At 38.6% G+C, this 26,803-nt stretch overlaps 1 protein-coding gene across 1 annotated transcript in view; it reads left to right on the forward strand.

The window, feature by feature from the left end:
- Positions 1 to 4,887: 4,887 nt before the first annotated feature.
- ASTN1 (astrotactin 1) overlaps positions 4,888 to 26,803 on the forward strand; it is a 303,816-nt gene continuing 281,900 nt past the window's right edge. Inside the window, exon 1 of the mRNA XM_514021.8 lies at positions 4,888 to 5,443. Within this exon, the coding sequence (XP_514021.3) occupies positions 5,161 to 5,443 (283 nt within the window). The 5' untranslated portion in view covers positions 4,888 to 5,160. The remainder of the gene's footprint in view (positions 5,444 to 26,803) is intronic.

Genomic DNA, 26,803 nt, shown 5'->3' on the forward strand with positions numbered 1-26,803 from the left:
CATAGGAAAGAGAGTAATAGTTGAAGAAAAATCCAATTCAAGGGAAGAGCTGGGGGCTGGAGCTGGGGAAGGAACTTGGGAGAGCCATGCTAAGTCATGTGGTGGGGGAAGTATGAAGAAGATAAATATATAGTCAGAAAGCGAGAGGAGTCTTTCAATTTAGTTTCCTTAAATGGAGAGCAACATCAGAGATTATTTTGTAAAGAACTACAAAAAAAGTATGTAGAGATTTAATGAATGTGTAAGAAGTACACATGGAGATTAGCTAAATTGCATCAAGTAGTCGTAAGTTCTGAATGAATAAAGAAAAATTAGAAATTTTCTTCATTCATCCCCTCAGACTCACACATCTATCACTTTCACCTATATTTTCTTCTCTGTATCTTATACAACTTTGAACTTCCTTCTGCATACTGCAAGTATCTGTTTGCCTAAGCTACAAAACATGTCAGAGAATGGTGGTCCCACAGGGTCCTGAGCTCTCTTTCTAGAATAAAATAACCAAGAGAACCACTGAAAGCCTAAATCTATTGCTACCCAACTGCTGAGTTATTTACTTTTGTGATTTCTAGAGACAGAGACCCACTGAACTTGTCCCAAGTGACAACATACTGAAATGTTAAAATAGCATAAGGGAGTGGGTAAATAGAGGGAGAGGTTGAACAAAGGATTGCTAATTTCAATGCAAAGAAAGTTAAAATTTCCAAAATCTGTAAAAGAGAGAGGAAAGAGGTGATGGCAGATAAGAAGACAACTTGAAAAAGAAAACTTGCTTGTGCTTTCTTCTCCTATAAAGTCTGAAGCCGTGTAAAAAATTTTAAAGAGGCAGAATATACATTAAGAATTGCCACAAGTGTGTAGTTTGATAAATTCTTGCCTATATATGCATCAACGTAACCATTACTCACTTTATTTCCAGCGCTGCAGGAAGCATGTTCGTGAACGTTCTCAGTCAAAACCCTGCACTCCCCAGAGATAATTTTATTCTGACTTCCATCACCAAAGATTAATGTTACTTGCTCTTGAACTTTGTAAATATAGGATTAGAGTATACACTCTTTTGTGTCTTGATCCTTTCACTCATCATTTTGTCTCTGAGATTTATCCATGTAGTTGTATGTTTTATTGCGGTGCACCATTCTATTACATGACTACATGGCATTTATTCATTCTGTTCTTGATAGATATTTGGGATGTTTCTGGGGTTTTTTGGCTATTATAAGTAAACTTGTTATAAATGTTTTTGTGCTTGTCTTTTGGTGGATGTATGCAATCATTTCCTCTGGGAAAACACCAAGGACTATACATTACTTAATTTGCTTTGACTACTACACTGGAGAAAATCTCATGGAGATGACTCTGAAGCCTATTATCTTGCCAAAATAATTGAATAAGGTGATAGTGGCAAAGGCTATCACTACTGAGTGCCAACTAAATGCCTAAAATGTGTCACATTGTTTACATACATAATCTCATTTCCTCCTCACAACCACCCCCAAAACTATGTATTATTCCTGTTTTGCAAATAAGAATATTGAATTTAAGACGTTGTATTAGGAAATAGCTCTTGCTTTCCTGAGTGTATGTGTATGTATATGTGTAGATGTGTAGATGTTGGGGGAGATGTAAATAAATGCCCAGGGAATGGAGCTAGAAGAAGGGAAGTCATGGAAGTTCTCACTGCATAGGTGCAGCTGCAGATTAGCTTGGAGAGATGGGACAATCTGAAGAATTGTTGCACTTCAGGTGGACAGAATGTTATGGGAGGAGTGAAAATAGGAAATAGATTTTAATTTGATTGAGAGATGTGTGTGTGTGTGTGCACATGTGTGGTGGGAGGATAGAGATATAGTGCAGTAAGCAATCTATCTAAAAAACAGTGTGAGATTAGAATAGTTTTTAAATTTCTAAACCATGGGTTTTCAGCTTTATCATGTAGAAAAAGAAAAACTAGAATGACATAATGAAAGTTAGATTTCATGAAGATCAACCTGGTAGTTGTGTACAGAATGTGTTGCTAGGAGGAAAAGGAATCAAAATCTATTTTAATAGTCAAGGAAAGAGGCCATTGGTGCTTAAATACAGGAAGGTGTGCCTTAGGAGAAAAGTGAAGATTGGAGATAACAGCGCTTGCTGTTTTACAGTGTTTTAAAGAACAGAAATTTTCTGACAATGAATAAATGCCATGTAGTCATGTAATGGACTAGTACACAGCAATAAAATATTGAACTACATGGATAAATCTCACAGACATAATGATGAGTGAAAATATTAAGACACAAAGAAGCATATACTCTAAGATTCTATATTTATAAAATTCAAGAGCAAGTAACATTACTCTTTGGTGATGAAAGTCAGAAACATTTTCTGTGACCAGCAGGGGTGAGCGGAGATGATTGGCCCCTTTTGTTGATAGGGAACTAAAGACAAGAATGGTCCAAGCTTATCTCCAAATAAGAATATTATGAAGTTCCAATTCTATTATTTCACTATATCATTATGCCTCTACACAAAGGTGATGATTGAGATGCATAACATTTTCCCCCATCTCCTCTAAATGTAAAACATCATGCATTAGAGATGGCCTGGTTTCCATGTACTTCAACCTTTACCCACATCTCTAGGTATTTAATTCCCTAAGAAAGGGCCATGTGACATTATTTCCATTTTTACAGGAATCAAGTACTCTGGAATAATATATTCTCTTTTAAAAAATTCTACTGTTTCTTTTGTTTGGTTCTTGTTTAGAGAGGTCTAGAAAGACTTGAGATACCAACTACCAACTATGCCCAACTCAATATACATTTTAAGAAGACTAGATATTGACTTATTGGAAAATCAACCCTAAATGGTTCACTTGGGCTTTCTAACATGACTCAAGAATCTTCAGAAAATTAGAAAGAAAGATTTCAAAGTGGCAGTAGATTATATGCTACTCAAAAGCAGGAGGAGTATTTTTCTGGCTGTGCTTAGCCTAATGCCTATGATACAGTAGGTACACAAACATTTGCTGAATTAATTACTGTGGTCCATAAAGCCCAGTGATTATCCATGGGTGCACCCTAGTGTACCATAACCATATAGTGGAAAGAGCAGTGGGCAAAGAAATATTGTTCATGGTCTTAGCTCCATAGAAGATAGATCACTCTTTAATGGGTCTCAATTTCCTTATCTGTTAAGTGAGAGATTGGATGAATACATGATCAGGTACTTACATGCCATTTCTCACATTCTAGTATCAAGGGTGTGTTCCTGGCATCCACTATAATTATTCAATGGCAAATAACCTTGCATAAGTAAGTTTAATACAAATTTTTGTTTATGCTAGGGATAACAGAATGAAAGAGATATGGGGTTTTTGTCTCACTCAGTATCTCTTAGGGGAGCAATGACGATGAGGATGAGTTTTCAAAAGTCGTTAGCTGGTACATCTTTTTTACAGTAGTTTACAGTAGTTTGCAATCCTGCATGGTAAGATAACTTGGGGTTAATTCCCAGACAAGTTACGTATAAAAACTCAACTAATAAAGTGTCTTTGTTCTTCTTTTCTTTGCATATGTGGTAAATGATCTTTCACTACTTAAACATTACCTTAAATATGGCTTATTTTCTCTATTCAATTAGTTAAACTTTGTAAAATATATGGCAAAAGCTTTTTTGTCTTTTAAAGAACATATTTTCACATATGCCAATAAACTGACACCAGGTAGAATGAAAATGTAATTGTTTCTTAAGTAGGGGGTCCTCTTTTAGAACAGTAGTGCATTAAATTTCTAGAGTGAGAACTACAAATAACACAGTCTTCATAGCACCTAGTATTGAAGTTAGCATTGACCCAATAACAGTGGAGGGACACACTTTTGAAATAAGTTATTGGTTATCATGTGAGAGAAAGTTCAGTTAAATGTCAGATTTCAGAATACACAATGTCACTTTTCTACCACTGTTTATTGCATATTGTCATCATTTTTAAAAGGCAACATTGTTGAGCACTACTGGGAACAGATCTTACATGGGTTTTGGTGGTGGTGGTGGTGGTGTTATTCTTCAGAATACTTATGCAGGGTGCTGAATATCTGCCCTGTTGTACTCTTGACTGGATTGGGATTGACTTAGCTCATACCCAAGGATATTCTTTTATTACTTTTCCATCTGTTAAGAATGCTTAGGAACTTTGGTTTTTCTCACAATTTCTTTCCAGCTTTGTCCTATTTACTAGATTGTCTAAAATTAAAGTTTCAAGATTTATTTGAGCTAACTCTACTTTTTTTCTATCAGCTATAATATTCCCCAAATCATCTTTTTATTGGTTACTACAGATAAAATTTGTGATAGAAATGAAATGAAGCAGAGAGAAGTTGCAAGTAAAAGTTTTGATCTCCTGCTTAACTGTGCACCTTACTCTGTTGTGCATATCTGTCCATCCATCTAAACCAGTATAACAAATATTTTCTTTAAATATTTTGCAAAGTTAGTGCTAAGTAAAAATATGCACATGTGCATTCCCAGCTCCCGTTTATCCTATGTACAAATCCAACTAGTGGGGGACGCGGGGGAAAGCAAGACTCGGACAAGCTATAATACATCCACAAAACCACTGGGGGAATTTTCATCTCCCCTCACCGCCCAGCTTTGCAGAAGCGCCCTTTAAGGTGTATGTCTGTGTGTGCCTCTCTCAAGCCTTCTGGATGATGATGCGAGACGGAAGATTTTACATTGCAAAGATCAATGTATTAAAAATGCCGTGCAGGTAGTTCATAGCCAAGAGCCTTGCTCGTGTTGGAGGATGCAACGGAGGAGAGAGGCAGGAGCACGGGCAGCCAGCTGGGGGCTGACCTGATTCCCTAGAATCCTCAGCTCCCTTCCTCTTTCCTTTCGACGTCCTTCCTTCCCTTTTTCTCCTCTCCCCCCTCCCCCGCTTTCCCTTCTCCAGATAAGCAGCTCCGGGAAACAAAGAATCCGGGGCTCTCCAGACATCAGAGCTTAAACCCAGGACTCTGCAAGCGGCATCTCATTCCGGGGTCCAGGGCTCTCCCGGCTCTCCATCCCCTCCCTAACCTCCCCCGCCTCCCGCGCTCGCTCCCTCGCTCCCTCGCTCCCTCCCCGCTCGCTTCCTCCCCCACCATCGCAGCGCTAGGAGGAAGGCGGCCGGGGCTCAAGATGGCTTTAGCCGGGCTCTGCGCCCTGCTCGCCTGCTGCTGGGGGCCGGCGGCGGTGCTGGCCACGGCCGCCGGCGACGTGGATCCATCCAAGGAGCTGGAGTGCAAGCTCAAAAGCATCACGGTGTCGGCACTGCCCTTCCTGCGCGAGAACGACCTGAGCATCATGCACAGCCCCTCGGCCTCGGAGCCCAAGCTCCTCTTCTCGGTGCGCAACGACTTCCCGGGAGAAATGGTCGTGGTGGACGACCTGGAGAACACGGAGCTGCCCTACTTCGTGCTGGGTGAGTCCCGGGGGAGGTCGAGGCGGCCGGAGGCGCTGGACCGGCGCCCCCACCCCCCACTCCAGCTCGCTCTACACACCCACTCGCCGACGACCTCCCCTCCCCCACTCCTACCTCCCGGATCCGCCCCACTCCCGGACCATTCTCCACACCCACTTGCATACTAGCGCCTCTGTGCACCTGACTTCTCCCCAAATCCCACCTGGATGCTGAGCCTCCTCTCAGCTGCCCTGCCTCAAAGAAACAGGTTGCATGAGTCTCTCTGAAACCTCTCCCAGCCTTGACCTCCCAGCTTTGATTCAGGAGCACATCCACACAGCACTTTTTGTCTGCTACCAGTTCAACTCCCATAATCCCTTCTCCCCACTCCCTAGCCACATGCTCAGCTCTTTGCTTCACTCACTCTGGATACCCACACCCACCCACAGCACTTCCTGGGGGCTTTAGAAACAGGTATCCTGTCATCACCTTGCCAGCTATGTGCAAGCCAGATTCTAGTCTTCATTCATGGAGAGCCCTTTATCTGTCACCAGGCTACTGACACCCTCCCTTCCAAACACTCAAGTTTCTTATCCCCCAGCTGTTCATTCTGGGAAGTCCTACCTCCATGCTTAGATGTCACAACCCCCTAATTCAACCACATCCACACATCCATGTCACATCACAGTTGGTTAAAGATATTATACAACTGTAGTCTGTTAGTATTGGTCTCTTCTTTGTTCCCAGGGCCACCTTAGATAGGCGTAGGCATTCCTGCACACAGAATGACCTTTCTAGGCAAGGGGCTCTTCCTTCCTTTGTTTGTTTACATCTCTCTCTTTTTGGTACTCCCACTGTAATTTTCTTAGGTCACCTTCAAGTAGTGGAACTCCTGTCACTTCAGGTTCTGGAACCCATACATTACTTCAAATCATCCCTGTTTTCCACTACTAAGCTGCAAAGGTTTTGTGGTCCTGCTCTAGTATCTTGCAAAGCACCACAAGTTCATGTTACTTTGCCAAATTCCCCTCACTTCTCCATGTGCAGATGGAGCTCTCACCTTGCTGTGCATGCCTACCATGCAATCCATTTCTTTAGTGATGTTGCCAATTATTCTTATTTTGCCCAGGAGAAATTCAAAGAAAACCACACTTCAGTCTCTAGATCCAAGAAGAGAAAAAAAGAAAATGTCTAGGAGGCTGTTCCATTTACTTGATACCCTACCAACTACAGTTCCATTTGCAGAAACATGGTTTCCTGATGGCCACATGTAGGCTAGAGCCACATGTGGAATTCTAACACATCCCTCTTGCTCTTCCTTCATAGGAGATGTCTTCACACTGAAAACACTAGGAAGTGAGTGAATAAACCCCTACTCCCCAACCCCTAGGGAAAAGCAATTTCAAAAATTGCCTGGCCCTTTGAAAAGTTGCTTTATAGTTCCCGGAGTGCAGCTCAGTTGAACCCATTAAACCCAACCTATACTCTTGATAGGATTATTTATTTTTGCTTTCAAAAATACCAATAACATAACAAAAACTGGGGACTAGCTGGAAATGGGAGCATTGTGGATATGCCGCTCATCAAAATGTACAATTACTGGGTTATTTAGAGGATGGAAAGTTCACGTTGAAGTCATGCTGATATGCAAAGTACAATCTGTTCATCATAGTATATAAAAGTGAGTAGAGGGAATTATGTGTTTCTAAAGAGGCTGTTTTGCACTCTGCTTGTAGTGTTTACTGTGCATGAAGAGTTACACGCATGATGCTTAAAAAAAGGGAGGGCTAGCAGGTATTCAACATTTCATTTCTTTTTTGCAGAATCCCAAAACCAGGGCCTAATGCTGTGATGTGCCTACTAGGAACCAATGTGCACAGTGAAAGCCCAGATGTTATAAGAACGGGTTTTCTGCACCTCTGTGCAAAGCTGCCCACTGCAGTGTCCTGTTGGGGTTGCTATGGTAACCTGGTGCAACTTGGCATTTACACACAGGCACACAGACACACTCTCTCACTTCAGGGCCAGATGCACTATTTAAATGCATCGATTATCTCCCACCCTCCCAGTCAGTGGGGTATGCTCAGAACCAGAGAAGGGCTGGTACTTATTCTTTCTGGCTCAGTATGCTCAAAGGAAGAAGGAATGAATTTCAGTTTGGGTGGGTGGTTAAACAGATCTGGGCAGAAAGGAAGAGGAGTCCAAATTTATGGAGGATAGACTCAAAGGTAGTTTTGAATTTAACTTTTGTGGTCTTGATCATGCAGCTCTTGGCCAATGGTGAGGGCTGTAGTGACTTTGGTTTTGAGATTTCCCTACTCATATCTTTGGAACCTTGTTTACTTAATCCATCTCCTGGAGGAATCTGAATCAGTCAATTCTGGAAATTTATTGAGTTGTACCTGCTCAGCACTCAGAGGCATTACTAGGAAACAGAAGTTAAATAAAAGTCTCTTGCCCTCAAGTGGTCTCTAGTCACTGGAAACACAAAGATACCTGTAAGAGCTGTACCTACCTAATTGTGTGGTATGGCTGTTAAGGGGTATAGGGATGCTGTGGAAGGATTTGCTTGCATGACAAGAGCAGATTCCATGGTAATCATGGACCAGAAGCTTAGGCTAAAATCAGATCCTGTCACTCCTTTGAGTGAAAAAAAAAAATTACAAACAACAAGAAAAACAAGCTTTGGCTTCCTTTTGCCTCTAGGATCAAGTCCTGTCAGTTCACTGAGGCTAACTAGGGTCTTCTCATTCTGATTGCAGCCAACTTCTCCAGCCCTTTATCCCTCCAAGCCTGCCATGGCCTTCTGGACTGTTTCAAGACTTTGCGCATGTAGCTACTCTGCCTGGAAGGCTCTTTGCCCTTTCTCTATTAGGTGGTATCCATTCTTCCTTCTAAACCATGCGCAAGTCATCTCTCTATGAAGCCTCTATCCCATTTCTGTGCTCTTTGCATGGATTAAAACAGAAAACACTCACAAACGTGCAAAATTAAAGGTAGATTAGGCTTGGCTTGGACTAGGAAAGGTGAAGACATTTAAGGTCATGGAGAAAAGATGAGCAAAGGCATTTGGTGGTGGGAGTGAATATGGAAATGGCATGCATATGGCATAGTGTGGGGATCGGCCTGCCCGGACAGAGCCTTGTGACATGACAGTAGTGGGGACTGGGCCTGGCTCTGTAGAGTGGCACGTGGCTCTCCACTTCAAAACTAGGCAGAAAGGGCTGACTTGACATAGAAAGCATTGAAGTCTGGATCCCAGAGGTTATCTCAGCCATCAGCCTTGGCAGTTTTGCTTGTGGTATAATTCCAAGTAGAGAACAGGAGTCAATATCTCCTTTTCTTTGAGATGGGGTTTGCAAATTGTGATTCAAGGGCCCAGTATGACTTTTAGGTATGTTTTGTTTGACTACATATGGTTTTTAAAATGCTTTGAATATGAATGTTTTTAGTTAGGTCTAGATTGCTATACTTCTCACAGATACTGATGGTTCTGTGCCTAATATACTTCTTCATAGTACTTACCTGGCAACTCTAAGCCATGTAATCTAAACCTAAACCCCTGCTTTCAGATGTGTGGTGAAAGCCTCAAAAGTGTTGCAAAATAACTGTCATTTCTAATTTAAAATATTTAGGCACATGAGCCTTAGCATCCTCTCAGGAGATTTAAGAGATTTGCCAAATTAGTCAACTAATATTTCATATCTGAACTAAAATTTCATATTTCAGCTTTCAAAATAGTAGACATTCCTGCTTTGGAGCATATTTGATTTGGAGATAAGGAGTTAACCTGAAATGTGGCTTCCAGGTTTTCTGTGCTGTAAATAGAATATATTTTTGTATCAGCCTCATTACTATTTGAAGGAGAAACCCTTCTATTTCACCCAACTATTGAGCTTTTGCATATGTACAACTTAGTGAAGAAAGGTGTTTCTCTTGTGCCTTGGCATTTTGCTTTAGCTGTCATGGCTTTTGATTGAAGAAGGTATTCCTGAAGATAAATCAATCAGCCTGCAGAGATGTAGTAAATTCCCACATGCAAGGTGCTGTTTAAAGTGTCTGGAGCAGGCAAGTGTGGCGGTTAAAAGAACAGGCTTTGAAGACAGATTTGCTGTCAACTTCTGGCTTTCTACTTATTCCAGCAGTGGAGAAAACAGAAGAATGGGGGAGTTAAATAACTTACTCAGGGTCACTTAGTGAACAGTTGATGGATCCGTCATTCGAACTCAGGTCAATATGATGTTTAAGCCTTTCTCTGAGCTACTATTTTACATGCCTTAAAAGTTTTCAAAATCGTTTCTTTTTCATGGTTGAACAAAAGGAGCCCTGAAAATGGTTAAAATAGGGAAAGCACACTCACCTAGTTTGTATATAGGAGTCTTTTGTGATCTTTATGCAAATACTTCTTGAATATCCTTGCCCATTGAGTGATTTCTCACACCAGCCTTAATAACTTTATCAAAAAATAGTTAGCTAAGTACATATACTTTGCTAAGAAGAGTTTGGGAATTCTTACTTATTTATAGTTTTCAGGTTCAGGTAGCCATGTTTCCATGTTCCTGTGGTGACATGTATGGGACTCACAGTCATGGTAAACAAGATAGGTAGGCTGCACTGGGGATGAAGGTAATCTGTTCAGTGCTCTTCTGAGGAGGGTCCTACAGAAATGCAAACTGAGAGTCCCAGAGAGAAGGCTCCCTTGTTAAATGGAGCTATCCAGAAGGTAATGTGGTTTTAGCTACTTGTCCAAAGCCAGTGATCTTTGTATTGGGTGGTCTTGTGCTTAGAACTTATTTTGAGAGCTCAGTGGAGCTGTTTAAATAGCAGTTACTGAGCTTTTCAATTGGCTTCAAAGGTAATATTGGACATAATGTTACTTATGGGTGAGCTTTGGCCTGATAGGAAACAGTTAAAATACCCAGGTATCCCCAATTCTTTTCACACATCTCTCCATCTTCCCATTTGAGGGGAAACTTTAAAATATGTTTCTTTTCCTTCTTTTTTCTCTCCACTACAGTGAGCTGCCTAGGTTAACAGTAAATGCATTTGTATAGATTGGCAGCCCTATCCAAGACATAGTAGATGAATGCTAGCAATCCTAAGGTAGGTTCTTCAGCACTTATATAACTCATGCTATCAGAATGTGCTCATTTATAGTATTGAGAGGGTTATTATTTACTGTTTCTCTACAGAAATTTAGATTTTTACAACAAAGGAATTTTGAATATGAATGATGAATTTTACAACATTTTAACTGCTTTTTTAGATATGTTGATATGACTTGAATTCAAGTAATTAGAGTTTTTGAAGAAAAAATAAAATTTTAATTTCTTTTTTTTTTTTGAGATGGAGCCTCGCTTTGTTGCCCAGGCTGGAGTGCAGTGGCTCAATCTCGGGTCACTGCAACCTCCACCTCTCAGATTCAAGGAATTCTCCTGCCTCATCCTCCTGAGTAGCTGGGACTACAGTCACCCGCCACCATGCCCGGCTATTTATTTTTTTTTATTTTTTTTTATTAAAGGCAGGGTTTCACCATGTTGGCCAGGCTGGACTCGAACTTCTGACCTCAAATGATCCACCCACCTCGGCCTCCCAAAGTGCTGGGATTACAGGCGTGAGCCACCACGCCCAGCCAATTTTAGTTTCTTTATTCATCTTAGGAAGCAAGATTGAGGTCTTGTCTTATAGACACACTATATATACACATATATATCATACACACACACACACACACACACACACACGTACTTTTTTCTTTCTTTTTTTAGAAATGTAATTAAACTTAAAAGGCTAGTAGTTTCTCACATCAGGGCCAGTTTATGAGAACAAACCTGGCAACTTTTCAGCAGGGACATACGAAGTCTTCATTTCTTCACTGTTAAACCAGTTCATGTATATGCACACAGATGGCAAAAAGAGCTCTGTTATGAGCAAGTTAATCTCCCAGGACAAGTTAAGGTCTATGGAAATTTCGAATGTACTATACAAATTGACACCTATCATCATTTTATTATTTTTAAAAATTAATTACTTTAAAAAAATTATTTCAATAGCTTTTGTTACATGGTCATCTACCACCATTTTATTCCTACTAAAAATATGAAATAGTTGATATTTTGTTTTTAATCATGTACACTTTAAAATTTTAATAAAAAACCCAAAGTATTTGTATAGATCTCTAGATTTCCAAGGAACAATCAAATTGTTGACGGTAATCTAAACTGACATGACAACTTTTGTGAAACGATTTGGTATTATATAGTACAAGTGAAAATGTATATGCCTGATGCTTTTGCAGTTCCACTTCTAGCTTTTCATTACACAGGAATTTTTACATGTATACATGAGAATATTTGTTGGGAATAGCAAAACCTGGAAGCAATCATTATCAGGAGACTAGAAATATACAAGGTGGCACCTTCATCAGTGACATATTATCTAGCCAGGAGAATAAATGAGTTGTAGCTACATATATCAATGTGGGTAAATCTCACAAATGTAATGTTAGGTGAAAATAAGAAAATAGCTGAAAAAAATAGTACAATTTTATTTATATAAATTCAAAATAACATATTGTTTAAGAATACATACAAATGCAAAATTTTTATGAAAAGCAAGAAAACAAAAACAAAATAAAATACGAGTGTTACCTCTTGTGGAAAGGGAAGATTGTGTGAAGGGAGAGGGTGAAAAAGAGGGCCTCAAAGCTTCTAGCAGTACCTGATATTTGTTTTCCTTTTTAAAAAAAAAAAACAAACAAATTAATTTTTAAAGAACAGTTTTAGGCCAGGTGTGGTGGCTCACACCTGTAATCCCAGCACTTCAGGAAGCCAGGTGGGTGAATGGCTTGAGCTCGGGAGTTTGAGACAGGCCTGGGCAACATGACAAAACCCCACCTCTACAAAAAATACAAGAGTTAGCTAGATATGGTGGCGTGTGCCTGTAGTCCCAGTTACTTGGGAGGCTGAGGTGGGAAGACGGCTGGAGCCCAGGAGGCGGAGTTGCAGTGAGCGGAGATCCTACCACTGCATCCTGGCCTGGGTAACAGAGTAAGACCTTATAAAACAAAACAAAACAAAACAAACAACAACAACAACAACAACAACAAAAAGAACAGTTTTAGCTTTATGGAAAAATTGGGAAGATAGTACAGAGAGTTTCCATGTGCCCCATACCCAGTTTCTCTCACTATTAACATCTTATATTAATGTGATACATTTGTTACAATTGAAGAACCAAGGTTGATCCATGATTTTTAACAAAAGTCTACACTGTATTCAGATTTTCTTAGTTTTTATCTAACATTGTTTTTCTGTTCCAGGATCTCACCCAGGGTACCACAGTACACTTAGTCATCACATCTTCTTATGCTTCTCTTGGTTGTGACACTTTCTCAGACTTGTTTTGGTTTTGATGACCTTGACAGTTTGAAGAATACTAGTCAGGTATTTTGTAGAATGTTCCTCAATCGGTATTTGTCTGATGTTTTTCTCATGATTAGACTGGAGCTAAGGTTTGGAGAAGGAAGCTATAAAGTGTCATTTTCATCAGATCATATCAAGGGTACATTCTATCAACTTGACTTCTCACTGTTGATGCTGACCTCAGTCACTTTGTTGAGGTTGTATTTGGCAGGTTTCTCCACTGTAAAGTTACCTTTTTACCCTCTCTCCATTCCTTTGAAGGAAGTCACTGTGCACAGACTATTCCAAAGGAATGGGGAGCTATGGTCCACCTTCTTGAAGGCTGAGTATCTACATAAATTATTTTGAATTATGCTATATAAGAGAATTTTTTCTTTTCTTCCATTTATTTGTTTACTTATTTATTTATGTCCTATGGACTCATGAATATTTATTTTATACTTTGCGTTTTAATTCAGTACTACTTTATTGATTTTATTGCTCAAATTGTTTGTCTCAGCATTGGCTAATGGGAGCTCTTTTAGTTGGCTCCTGTGAGACTTTGATATACCCCAGTCAATGTGAGTTTTTGTTTTGTGAGCACCTTTTTACTTCCTGTCACTACAACCTTCTCCAGGGTCATCTTGCATATTACCTGCCCCTATTCTAGAATCAGCTATTTCTCCAAGCAGCATATGGTGTTGTTGGTTTTTTTTTTTTTTTTTTTCGAGACGGAGTCTCACCGTGTTGCCCAGGCTGGAGTGCAGTGGTGCAATCTCGGCTCACTGCAACCTCTGCCTCCCGGGTTTAAGCAATTCTCCTGCCTCAGCTTCCTGAGTAGCTGGGATTACAGGTGCCCGCCACCACACCCAGCTAATTTTTGTATTTTTAGTAGAGACGGAGTTTCACCATATTGGCCAGGCTGGTCTCAAACTCCTGACTTTGTGATCTGCCCGCCTCAGCCTCCCAAAGTGCTAGGATTATAAGCATGAGCCACCATGCCTGGCCCCCATCATTCTTTTAATTGGAGGATGATGTTAGAAACCAAGATCCGGGAACTAAGTGTGCTTGTTGTTACAGGAGTGTTGTTGCTTCTAGGCTCTCTCAGCTGACAGAGCAAGGAAATATATGTCTTTACTACCATATGTATATATCTATCTGTAAATATTTCTGTATGTAACCATATGTGTCTATATTAAGCTAATCATGAGTTCATACTGATGTCTCCAGCTTTAATCCATTATCTAATTATCATTACCTAATTAACATTAGCTCTCATCTAATTCGTGAATCATCTTGCTTCCTCCCCTTGCTTATCCTACTCCAACAATGAGTAACCTGACTCCCACCATCTACCATCCATGTATTTAATTTTTCAGTTTCACTGTGAATTTATTACAGTATTGGAATTGTTTGCCCATACCACCATGGGGAACAACTTTATTAGTTGTAGGGCAGTTTTTCTGTACAATTTCTTTTGTCTTTAGTCTTGCAGATTACTCTAAAGTTGCTTAGGCCAACACTTTCCCCCCAACCCCTTCCAGTGAGGTTGTTCATACATTTATGATATAGTTAGTATTTTGTCATATTCTGCATTCATCCTGGGATCACTCAATCTCCTAAATGATTTCTTTTCTTTTAATTTGCACATATAAAGTTGGCCGTTTGTTCCCTAAAGTTAATGAATGTTCACACATGTATGGTGTAATATATCCACAGTTATAGAATCATACAGAACAGTTTGATCACCCTACAAAATCTCCTACCCTTCATCTATTTAATCCTCCATGCCTTACTTCCAAACTCTGGCAACCACTGCTCTTTTACCATCATTGTAGTTTTGCCTTTTCCAGAATGCCATATAGTTGTAATAAAGTATGTAGCCCTTTTAGACTTGCCTCTTTTCCTTAATATCATGCATTTAAGATTTATTGACATCTTTTCTTTTCATGGCTTGATAGCTCAGTTATTTTTATTGCTGAATAACATTCCATTGCATGAAGTACCATAGTTTGTCCATTTACCTATTGAAAAACATCTTGGTTGTTTCCAGTTTTTGGCAATTATGAATAAAAATACTATGAACATTAGTATGCAGATTTTTGTGTGCTTTCTTTTTTTTGTAATCTCATGCAGAGATTTGACTTAATTATATTCCTCAATTCACAGCATATTTTATTATAGGTCTCTGAAAGCCCTTACTCCTTCCAGTCGTTTATTGATTTGCCTATTTGCTTCTTTTCCTTTATACCTACTCTCAGTTTTCACTCACTGTTCCCCATAGGAAAATACTCTAATCTCCCTAATGCTTATTATTTTTTTTTGGTATGTGTTCTTGCAATAAGTCAATAGTTGTTCTGTGTTAATGTATTTTAAATTCAAGGAAATGGTGGTGTCATATTGTTATTCTGATACTTACTCTTTTCACTCAGCACTATATTTTTAAGATCTACTCATACTACTTAGTATAAATATAGCCCAGCACTGTCCAATAGGGATTTCTGTAATAACGGTAATATTCGAGTTCTGCCTTATCCAGTATGGTACTTTCTGGCCAAATGTAACTCTTGAACACTTGAAATATAGTTAGTACAACTGAGGAACTGAATTTTTATGTTTACATTTTAATGAGTTTAATTTTAAATAACTTCATGTGGCTAGTGACTACCACGTTGAACAGTGAATACATAAAACATGCCCACTATTGCAGAAGGGTTTATTGGACAACACAGATCTTATCCATTGATTCTGACTGTTGCAGAACATTCCATGATGGTCACCTATTACATTTTGCCAGTCCTTTCAGTGATGGACATCCAGGATGCCTCCCGCTTTCCGTCACTACAAATAATACTCCAGTTATCATTTTAGTACATATTTCCTCAAGGACTTTTGTGAAAATTTCTCTGGGATACATAGCAGGAGCAGAATTGCTGGTTTATAAAGATTATGCATATTTAATTTGGCTAAATACTGCCAAACTGTGCTCAGAATGGCTGGATCAGTTTGTACTCTCATCAGTAGTATTAATATTTGAGGGTTCCTAAATCCTCATACTCCCACCGACACTTGGCATTGTACAGTGTTCTAATATTTGTCAATCCACTGAGTGTAAAGTGACATCTAATTGTTATTCCTTTCATATTTTTAGGAGCATTTTAGATACGAGGGAGGTTATCTCTTTGACTGTAAAATGGGTTGCAAATATCATTTTTCCCAGGTTATTGTATGTTTCTTGACTTTGCCTATGTTTTTGTTTGCTTGTTTTTTGTTTGGTTGGTTTTCCAGAAGTCTTTGGATTTTATGTAAGTGAAGATATTAATTATTTCTTTTTGACTTCTGTACCTTATGTCTTCATTGGAAAGGTCTTCTTCACTTTAAAGTTATAGAAGCATTCATCATTTTTTCCCTGAATATTCTAATAGCTTTATTTTTTGCATTTAAATACTTGGTATATTTTGAATTTATTGTGGTATGTAGTTTGACATATGGCTTTATCCAAGTATGCTATATGACGCACCAACTTTAGCTGGTGTCTTCATCCATTTTGTGTCGCTATAATGGAGTACCTGAGGCTGGGTCATTTATAAAGAAAAAAAAGGCTTATTTGGCTCACAGTTCTGTTGGTTGGAAAGTTCAAGATTGGGTATCTGCATCTGGTGAGGGTTTTAGGCTGCTTCCACTCATGGTGGAAGACAAAGGAAAGCCAGAGTGTGCAGAGATTACCTGGTAAGATATCATCACAAGAGAAAGAAGCAGAGGTGCCAAGATTTTTTTTTCCTTAACAACCAGCTCTTAGAGGGAACTAATAGATCAAGAACTCACTTACCTCCAAGGAAGGCATTAATCTATTCATGAGGCATCCACCCCTACAACCCAGGCACCTTCCATTAGGCCTCACCTCCAACATTGGGGATCAAATTTTAATAAGTGGTGTGGGAGGACAAACATCCAAACTGTAGCAGCTGTCCACATGGTTACTCAGATGGTTGATTACCAGTTATTAAATAGCTCATAATCTCCCCTCTGATTTGAGATGTCACCTTTATCATATAATAAATTCCATAATACATTTGGGTCTATTTCTGAGCTTTTATTCTGTTCTATTACTATGTCTATATATTCATGTGCCTATACCATATTGTGTTAATTATTAAAATTCTGTAATGTGTTTTCATATCTCATAGGGCTAGTCACCCTTTGCTGCTATTCTTTTCTAGAGTTCTCCTATCCATTCCGTTTTTCCGTATAAACTTTAACTGGCTTATCTGGTTCTAAAAATGTAACAAGAAGAAGAATAACAAAAGCTAGTGGTATTTTTAGTCATAAACCTTGTTAAATTTTTAAATTAATTAAGAAATAATTAAATATTTAAGATGTTGAATTTTTCAACTTAAGAGATTTATACATTTGCATTTGTTCAAATCTTGACTGCCCTTTAGCAGAATGTTAAAGTTTTTTTTTTTTCTCATAAAGTTCTTGCACATTTCTTGTTAGATTTACTTCTAGGTATTTTATCTTTTTGTGCTTTTGTAAAAGGAATGTTTCCTTTTTTATTTATTTATTTTCCAAAGGATTATACTTTCTATATGTGAAGGCTATTAATGTTGTGTGTTAATTGACTACCTTTGGTTGAGGGAACGTGATGCTATACATGTAAACCACAGCAGTACCTGGTGAAATCATTTTACTGTTATCAGTTTCTAGGTGGGTTTTAAGTTCTAAATACAAGAAAATTCTGATGGTGAATCTGCCACACTATGGAACCTGTGTACATGTAGCATCTTTTGGAGTTATGCAATGCAAATCTGTGCACTTTCTGTGGTCCTGACTGATGGCTTTGGATTGTCCTACTCTCCCTGGGATATCTACTTTTCCCCAAATATGAATTCTGAGAACTGATATTTTTTCTTACTCATGTCTCCCAACATAGTCTCATCCTGTACCTTGACCTTATTATCTTTCCCATATGCCCTCTCCTGTCCTTCCTGATTTCTCTGACTGGCTCTTTCAGTCTACCACCAGTCAAGGACATAACCTAAAAAAGCACAATGGCAAAGGATGGCTGCTTTATTGAAAAGTTCCTTCTGTACAAACACATGGGAGGAGTGGCTATTTCCTTTTTCTCTCCACTGCTGCTTCTACACCACATGTTCTTAGCTTCATGGCCACATATGGGCTACAGAGTTAATTGAGTATAAAATTTATGCATAAGGGCGATTTCTTGAAAAGAGGGTCCACAACTTAAATCATATTTTTAAAAAGGTCTTGTAAGTGGCATAGAGATGAACTTTTTCTTTTCTGGAATAAAGAGTTCTTAGGAAGTGACTTAAAGAAGAAAAGCTTATTCTCTCTCAGGCAACAATTCTGTGATGAGTGATTCAGCTTGGAAAGACCCTACTCCATGAAGTTATTCAGAAACCCCAGATTCTTCCACCTTGTTGCTCTGCCATTCCCCAGGCCCTTGTCCTCTTCTGCAGAGTCACCAGTATGTGTGTTTACACTCACAGGAAGGGGAAGGGCAGTCATTCAGGGTAACAATTTTCTTTCTCTCTTTTTTTTTTTTTAAGAAAGTAAGGCAAAAGTTGCACACATCCCTTCTACTCCAATGCCATAGGTAAGAACTTTGTTACATGCCTGAAATCCCAGCAAAGGATACTGGGAAAAGCAGTCTTATCTGGGTGGTCATGTGCTCAACTTAAATTCTAGAAAGAAAGAGAGAATAGATTTTTTTTTGTTTTGTTTTTGAAAAATAGCAGTCCCTACCATAAGGATTCGAAAAAAATTAAAAATCGTTCTTCTAGGCCCATACAATTTCACTCTCCTTCCAGGAAACACCTCCTGTTTGAAAATATACATCTTTGGCTTGATAATCTTCTGCCTCTCCTAACTACCTGTATTTACCATCTTCCAGGCCACTCACCAATGTGCTTAGTACTGCCCCTCTGTATTTTCTGCTATGACAACTCCTGCCTTTACACAAGAACGCATTATTAACTATATAGGCCTGGATCAAAACATGTTTTCTTATAGGGCAAGATATTAAATATTTTAGACCTTTTAGACCATATGGTCTCTGTTGTAACTACTCAATATATCTTATACTGGGAGGAAAGCCACTGTAGACAATATGTAAGTTAATGTATATAGCTGTGTTCCATTAGAATTTTATTTACAAAAATAAGCAATTGGCCCATAGGTTGTATTTTGCCAACCCCTGAAGTACCCAACACATTCAGCTTTCTACTTTATAATTCCTTGACTCCTGCAACTCCGCCTTCATAACTCCATTTTACTTACCCATAACTAGGGTCACACCCTTCTCATCCCTAAAAATTCTTCAACGCTGAAACTGGCCCTACTCGAACCACAAATTCTTCTTTCCAGCTTTCTCATACTCTTTCACTCTGCCTGATAATTGGTCCTTGGAAATTCACAGTTTCAATGCCACTTTTATTTTCTCCATGTCTATTAGAATGCTCTGACATCTTTTCCTTTACCTGAACTACCTTTTTATTAGAATCCTCAATTTCAGTGCTGCTTCTTATCATTATACAGCATCTACCAGTCAAATGTCCAGAGGTAGATCAATTTCCCAAATTTACATGCTTTACCTTTACCCCCAGACTGAATGCTGAGATTTGTGTGTAGATTCTCCTGTTTGTGTACATTCAAGGTACCATAGTTATCTGGGTTCTAGTCTACATTTGGTCCTGAAAATTGCTTATTACTTTTTATTGACTTTGGTCATCCCTTCCTCTCACTTCCCCAAGTGACTGTTTCAAACCATTAATAAGGTAGTTAAGCTCCCAACTGAATTTCCTGTCTTTACACTTAGCATAAGATGTTGCCTTGTAGTTGAGGCTATCAGGCATATTATCTCCAATTTCATACATCTCCAACACACAGACTTGTAGACCCACTTTGGAATCATTCTTACTTTCTTGCCTCCAATTTCCAATGTATTTTGAGCAGCTTCTAAGTAGCAGTCATGATACTAGGCTTTTGGAAGACAATGAGAAATAAAACAGACATAATCCTGTCTTTACAGAACCAGGAGTTTGATCTCTTCTAGGAACTTTATATATACATATATATATTTACTATATATATATATACTGTATATATATTTACTATATATATATACTGTATATATATTTACTATATATATACTATATATATTTACTATATATACTATATATATTTACTATATATATTTACTATATATACACTATATATATTTACTATATATACACTATATATATTTACTATATATATACACTATATATTTTTACTATATATACACTATATATTTACTATATATATACACTATATATTTACTATATATACACACTATATATATTTACTATATATACACACTATATATATTTACTATATATACACACTATATATATTTACTATATATACACACTATGTATATTTACTATATATATTTACTATATATGTTTACTATATATATATTTACTATATATATTTGCTATATATATATTTACTATATGTATATATATCTCCTTCCTCTCTTCTAGATATTTACTTTTCTCTTCCTCTTTTTCCTAGATCTTTTCCTTAAGCCTATAAGCATACTCAGCTCTCCTTTGTCTTAAAAAGTTAAAGAAACTTCTACTTACTTGTGTACCCTCTCACCAAGCATCCTATCAGTCTCCCCATTCATAATAGCAGTCACAGTTCTGTGCACTGAGGTCACCATTGATCCTCTAATGTTAAATCCAGGAAACTTCTATCATCATCTCAGTGGCCTTCAGTTGCATTTGTCACTGTTGATCTTCCTTGAAATTGGTCTCTTCTTTTCTTGGGTAATGCACAATCTCTTTATAGGAAGGAAAATAACTTGTAAAACTGAAAAAAAAAAAAGCCAGTGCATTAAAAAAAAGAAGAAGAAGAAAAAAGAGAGTCCTTGCCAAATCAGTTGGTGGTGCCTTCAAAGGCCTAGTTATTTCCCAGCTTGTGATATTTTGACTCTTAGAACCTGCCCAAGAATACCCAGAATTCTTAGCAAGGCATAAAAAGACTCTATGACTGATTCCTACCTCTCTAGCACTATCTCAAATTAACCTCATATTAGTTTGAAAATTTTCTATTTTTTTTTTTTTTTTGAGACGGAGTCTTGCTCTTTCACCTAGGCTGGAGGTCAGTGGCGCGATCTCGGCTCACTGCAACCTCCACCTCCCGGGTTCACGCCATTCTCCTGCCTCAGCCTCCTGAGTAGCTGGGACTACAGGTGCCCGCCACTACGCCCGGCTAATTTTTTGTATTTTTAGTAGAGACCGGGTTTCACCGTGTTAGCCAGGATGGTCTTGATCTCCTGACCTTGTGATCCGCCTGCCTCGGCCTCCCAAAGTGCTGGGATTACAGGCGTGAGCCACCACACCCGGCCTGAAAATTTTCGATTGTAAGACAAAATTCAACAAAAAGTGATGTAAATGATAAAGAAGATGCATAGGCTCAGGTCAATGAAGGTGTGGTCCAGCTTGCCTTTATTTGGGCTCCAACTGTGGGTCTCTGCAATTTTCATGACTTTGACCTCTGGGTGTGAGCTTCATCCTCAGGCTGGTAGTAAGATAGCTGCAACAGTTCAGGCATCCCTTCCATATGGAAAATGTTCAGAGGAAGAGTCAGGATTGCTTCTGAGAGAGCTCTCCTAAAAGGAAGGAGGCATCTTTCTCCTAGCAGACTCCTGCAAGCTACTCGTTGCTACTTTTTGGCATGAGTTGACTTAGGCCTACTCTTCCTTGGACCAATCTCTGTGTTAAGAAGAATGTAATAACTGGTCAGCTTGGGCTAATCAGAGTCCATTCCTGGAGCTGAAGTTACCCATGCAAGCAGTAAGGTGAAGTGACAGCCTCAAAGTTACTTCAATAACTCTCCTCCACTTCATACTTCAGGAATAATGGGCTATTATTGGCTCTTTTATTTTTCCCTCTAATTCTTTTCATTCTGCCTTATACGTCTTAGGTACAATCTCCTTCTAGGAATCTTTTGAAGGCTGTTTGTATACCTGTATTCTCATAGCACTCCATGCACTCATATTCCTTGGTAATATTCTAATTCTAAAATAATTTTCTTCTCTATTTGCCTACCCCTGCAACTGTAAGCTCCTTAAAGGCAGACAGTTTCTTAGTTATCTGTGCCCACAGATTCTGGCACAGTGCTGTTTGGCATGGAGTACCTACTTAGTGAATGTATGCTGAGCTTGGTACCATTGAACTTTAACAGACTAACTCCTGGGAAGCCTTGGTGTAGCTCAGCAGCTCTCTAAGTGTTCCACAGATCTTCCCAGGGACTCATGAGACCCTTTCCAGGGTGTCTTTGAAGTGAAAACTATTTTCATCATAATATTAAGAAATCAGTTGTCTTTTTCACTGAATTGGTATTTACAATCATGGTGCAAAACAGTAGTGGGAAAAACTGTTGGTGTCTTAGCAGGAATTAATAAAACAACACCAAACTATACTAGCAGTCATTGTACTTTTCACCACTCTCACTGTTTTTTTTAAAAAAATCCAGTTTCATTTAAGAATAACCCAAATAAAGCAGTAACAATTGCTTTATTGTAAATTGACCCTTGAGTACATGTCCCCTTAATATTCCAAGTGAAAAAATGGGGGGTACACACAGAAAGCAGTTTTGCTGCAAGCTAAAGCGAGATTGTTTGAGTTGCAGGCTGAACTATCGATTTTTGTCTTGTAACACAATTTTTACTTGAAAGAACAACTGACAAGCTAACTATTATTATTCAGACTTGAGTATTTGGCTGAAATTTTTTTGAAAGTGAACTAAGTGATCTCGGAAAACAACTGACAGTGTGTGTTGCCAGTGATAAAATTCAAGCTTTCAAGAGAAAAATTAACATATTATGGAAACTTGTACATGCCGTAGTGAGCTTGACAGCTTTCCAATACTTGAAGACTTTTCTGATGAAATCAGTAATGCTATTAATGGGTAAGGGTTTTTGAAATTGTGTAATGAAATGTACCAGCATTTGGAAGATCTGTGTAACTCCATGAACTAATATTTTCTAAGTGACCAATGCATGTTTCAAAACTGTGCATGTATAAAAAAAGTTTAAGTCTCAACATGGACAATGATTTTAATAAAGAGTGTACAAAATATTCAGTGTATGACTTCTGTTTCCACATTGCCAGTCACCTTTAAGAAGTTAATGCTTGAGTTTTGGCGTTGTATTAAAGAATATCTATAATTATCTGAAGTGGCTATTAAAATATTCCTTCCTTTTCTAACTTTATATCTGTGTGAAACAGGACTTTCTTCATCGATTTCATCCAAAATAACATGGTGTAGTGTATTTGCTAAAGAAGTGGAGATGAGTATCTGTCTGTCTTCTATTAAGCCAGTATTTAAAATATTTGCAAAAAAAGTTGGACACTGTTATTGTTCTCACTATTTTTCGTTTTGGAAAATATAGGTTTTTTTTTTATAAAATATATGGCTTATGTTAACGTGCAGTGGGTTTCTTATTACTGTAATGAAATGGATTAGTAAATATTTTAAAAATGTCTTAGTTCTGGCTTCAAATATGGTAAACATTGGTAGATATACCCCACATAAGCAAATGCTCTTTGTGATTCTCAATAATTTTTAGGAGTGTAAAGGATTGCAGAGGCCAAGATTTTTGGGAACTGCTGATCTAACTCCCATGGTACTTCAGCTGGGAACTGACCCTGATATTCCAGGGAGAATTAATTGTCTTGCATGTGAATGTAGCAGCACTTGGTTTACATCTCTATTACAACATTCCCACAGAATAACATACTAGTTTGTCTGCCTGTGAACTTAGTGCTGTTGGATACCTGATATTCAGTGTTTAATAAATGAACAGACAGACTGACTGACTGACAGACTGACTGAATGAATGAATAAGAGTTCCTGGTCTCCTCTTTCTGCCCCCAGGTCTGTTTTTGTTGCTGAACTGTTATGAGAGTCCTGTGGGTCCTATGGAGAACAGAGCTTTATACACACACAATAACCTCTTCTAATTAGATTTGCTGCCTTCAGCTTCCATTCCCTTCGGCCATATGGGAAATTTCTATGGGTCAGAAAGGAAGAGTGCTTGGTTGAGAATTTCAGAATTATGGAACTTAAAGAGATTTTCAGAGGTCCTTTCCTTTGCCACTATCTTGAGGGTTTTGGACATACAGTGAGCCTGGAAGGCACATTGTTACGGTTATTTAAAGGTCACAGGGGAGACCAATTGAGACACTCTGACATTTAAAGCAACTTTGGCATGTTTCCCAGGGGCCTTGGTATTAAAGGGTAGGAGATAGCTGTTGTTACAGAGCCACTTGGAAAAGTATGAGCTACTTTAAGACAGCACACCTAAATCCAAGATGTTTTTACCTTCATTTACCTCCAGAGGAACGGAGCTGAAAGTTGATTTTTCTGAGGTTGCAGGTTAAAGGAATCTGAGAGTTATCTGAGTTTCTCAAAATCTTAGAGATTTTGCTGGGCTAGGCAATCCTGGGGTCGGACACTAAGAAACTCAGAGACTTAAAGATTTAAGGCACCCTGAAAACTGCTAGGTCAATGCTTCCCAAACTTTTTCATGACAAGACATCCCTAAAAATGATGATTTTTCTCTATCTCCCTGGAGTAAATCATGTGTTTTCTTACGGTTGGAGGTGATGGGTTTTAGGGACTGTGGCTTACGCCAGATCCCACCAGTTACCCCGAAGGCAGGGAGTGAATATCGCTGCACATTGAATCTATTTGCAGCAGACTGGGATGCTAGGGCATATCTATTGGGAAATCATTTTCTAGTCTAAAGCATCTGTGTGGGAGGGGGCTGCAATCTCATTGCACACTGTGTAGATTCCTTTTGTGTAGTAAGAAATCACTAATCGCCTTCTCCAAAATTTTAAAGCTGTGGTTCCTCTAAATTAGACCAGATTACCTCTAAACCACTGGGGCTGTTATCTAGTATGTTAAACAAGCTCAGAGATAACTTAAAATCATTGAGTTCCACAGCTGGGCGCGGTGGCTCACGTCTGTAATCCCAGCACTTTGGGAGGCCGAGGCGGGAGGATCACGAGGTCAGGAGATCGAGACCATCCTGGCTAACACGGTGAAACCCCTTCTCTACTAAAAATACAAAAAACTAGCCGGGCGCGGTGGCTGGTGCCTGTAGTCCCAGCTACTCGGGAGGCTGAGGCAGGAGAATGGCGTGAACCCGGGAGGCGGAGTTTGCAGTGAGCCGAGATCGCGCCACTGCACTCCAGCCTGGGCGATAGAGCAAGACTTCGTCTCAGAAAAAAAAAAAAAAAAAATCATTGAGTTCCACTTCCATCTCATCTCCGGACCTGTTTTGGTAGTAGCCTTAGGGACTATTCCTATTTAGTCCAGTAACCTGGCAGAAAAAAAAAAAAATCATGTTCCAGAATCTCTTATGACATCCGCACAAATTAGAGCATGTGAAAACATGTAATAGCCATTATTTCCACATGGATTTGATAAAGTTCTAGCTAACCCTAAAGGCAAAGAAAAGACATTTGTTTACCTCTGGTAACTTGTTCACTGTCAGTGTTGCCCAATAAATGGTAATTTATTATTTTTAAATAATATTAGGCTTATGTAAAAGTTGCATAAATAATGCAAGTAATTCCCACATACCTTTCACTTAGCTTCTCCTAATTGTCATTTTGCCAATTGTAGTACGATGATGAAAACTAAGAAATTAGCATCAGTATGAGAATATTTTTAGTCGATACTTGAGGTATCGTTTTAAAACTATAATATTTAAACATATATTAGAAAATATATGTATTAGAAAAATATAGGCATATGAAACCTATGATTTCATTCGTTTTGTCTCTAAAGTTCAGATTAAGCAAAAGTTTATTTAAAGTAAATTTTAGTTAAAAAACATAAAAGTGACTTTCATTTCAAGTGGCATATTGACATGGCAAAATTAAGTTATGAAGATATTATTTGAATGACATTTCGGAATCTCTGTCAACATAAATGTGTGATTTAGGAATTTTAAGAACTTACCTCCTTTCCCTTACTACCTTGGTAGAGGCTCCTAGGACAATGGCTTCCCAAGATGGTCTTTACAACTTCAGGGTGCAACTTCTCAGTGATTTGCATTCTCCATCCACGATGGTTCAGCCCAGAATAAAGTCCCTGCGCGTGGCCATAGCAAATCTGACTTCCCTATAATTCTCACATTACAATGTAGATTGATGATTATGGTAGTGATGATGGAAGTTAATGTTCTTCCAAAGACTGGGCATTGACAACAACTTGGAAATGTTCGTACTAGAGGGAGATTTGAGAGGGAAATGTAAATTATCCAGTTAATGGGTTTTCTCCAACATAAATGCAAAAACTGCTTTCATCTTGAAGTCACCATGTAAATCACGCTGTCGCCTGGCAGTTTTATGTCCTCCCAGGTTCTGTGCGGAGATGATTGCTAAGAACTCCGGAGCAAGGTAGCTCTTTAGGGGTTGAGATGGCCATGAGGGCTGTGCAGATAGCTAGAAGGACTCCTGCTTAATCTGGAATAAATTTGCTGACCACATCTGCCTTATGAAGTTCAGTGTTTCCTCCTCCCTCAGGACTCAAAGGCACTTAAAATAATTTGTGGCTCTTGAAACTCAGCTCCCCCCCCCTTTTTTTTTTCCTCCTTGCTCCTTTCCTCTGGCTCAAAGAATCCTGACTTCCCATGCATGTTCTCATTGTTAGTGAATGAAGGTGGAATTCAGGTCACCACAATTTCATTGTCCTTATAGAAATCAGGAACTTGCTGGATTAAATAATGACTTCCAGATAGAGCAAAGTGTTTTTCGGTACAGGATATGCTTTTGGAAGTTTTTTTAAAGCAGAATCTTTCTTAGTGAAAGTAGACTCAGTCTACTGATTTTTAAGATCCTCTTCCTTTCCCTCATTTTTTTTATGTAACATTTTGAATGTGAAGAGTAGC

This window comes from Pan troglodytes, chromosome 1 (genome assembly GCF_028858775.2).
Source record: "Pan troglodytes isolate AG18354 chromosome 1, NHGRI_mPanTro3-v2.0_pri, whole genome shotgun sequence".
Taxonomy (NCBI): Eukaryota; Metazoa; Chordata; class Mammalia; order Primates; family Hominidae; genus Pan; species Pan troglodytes.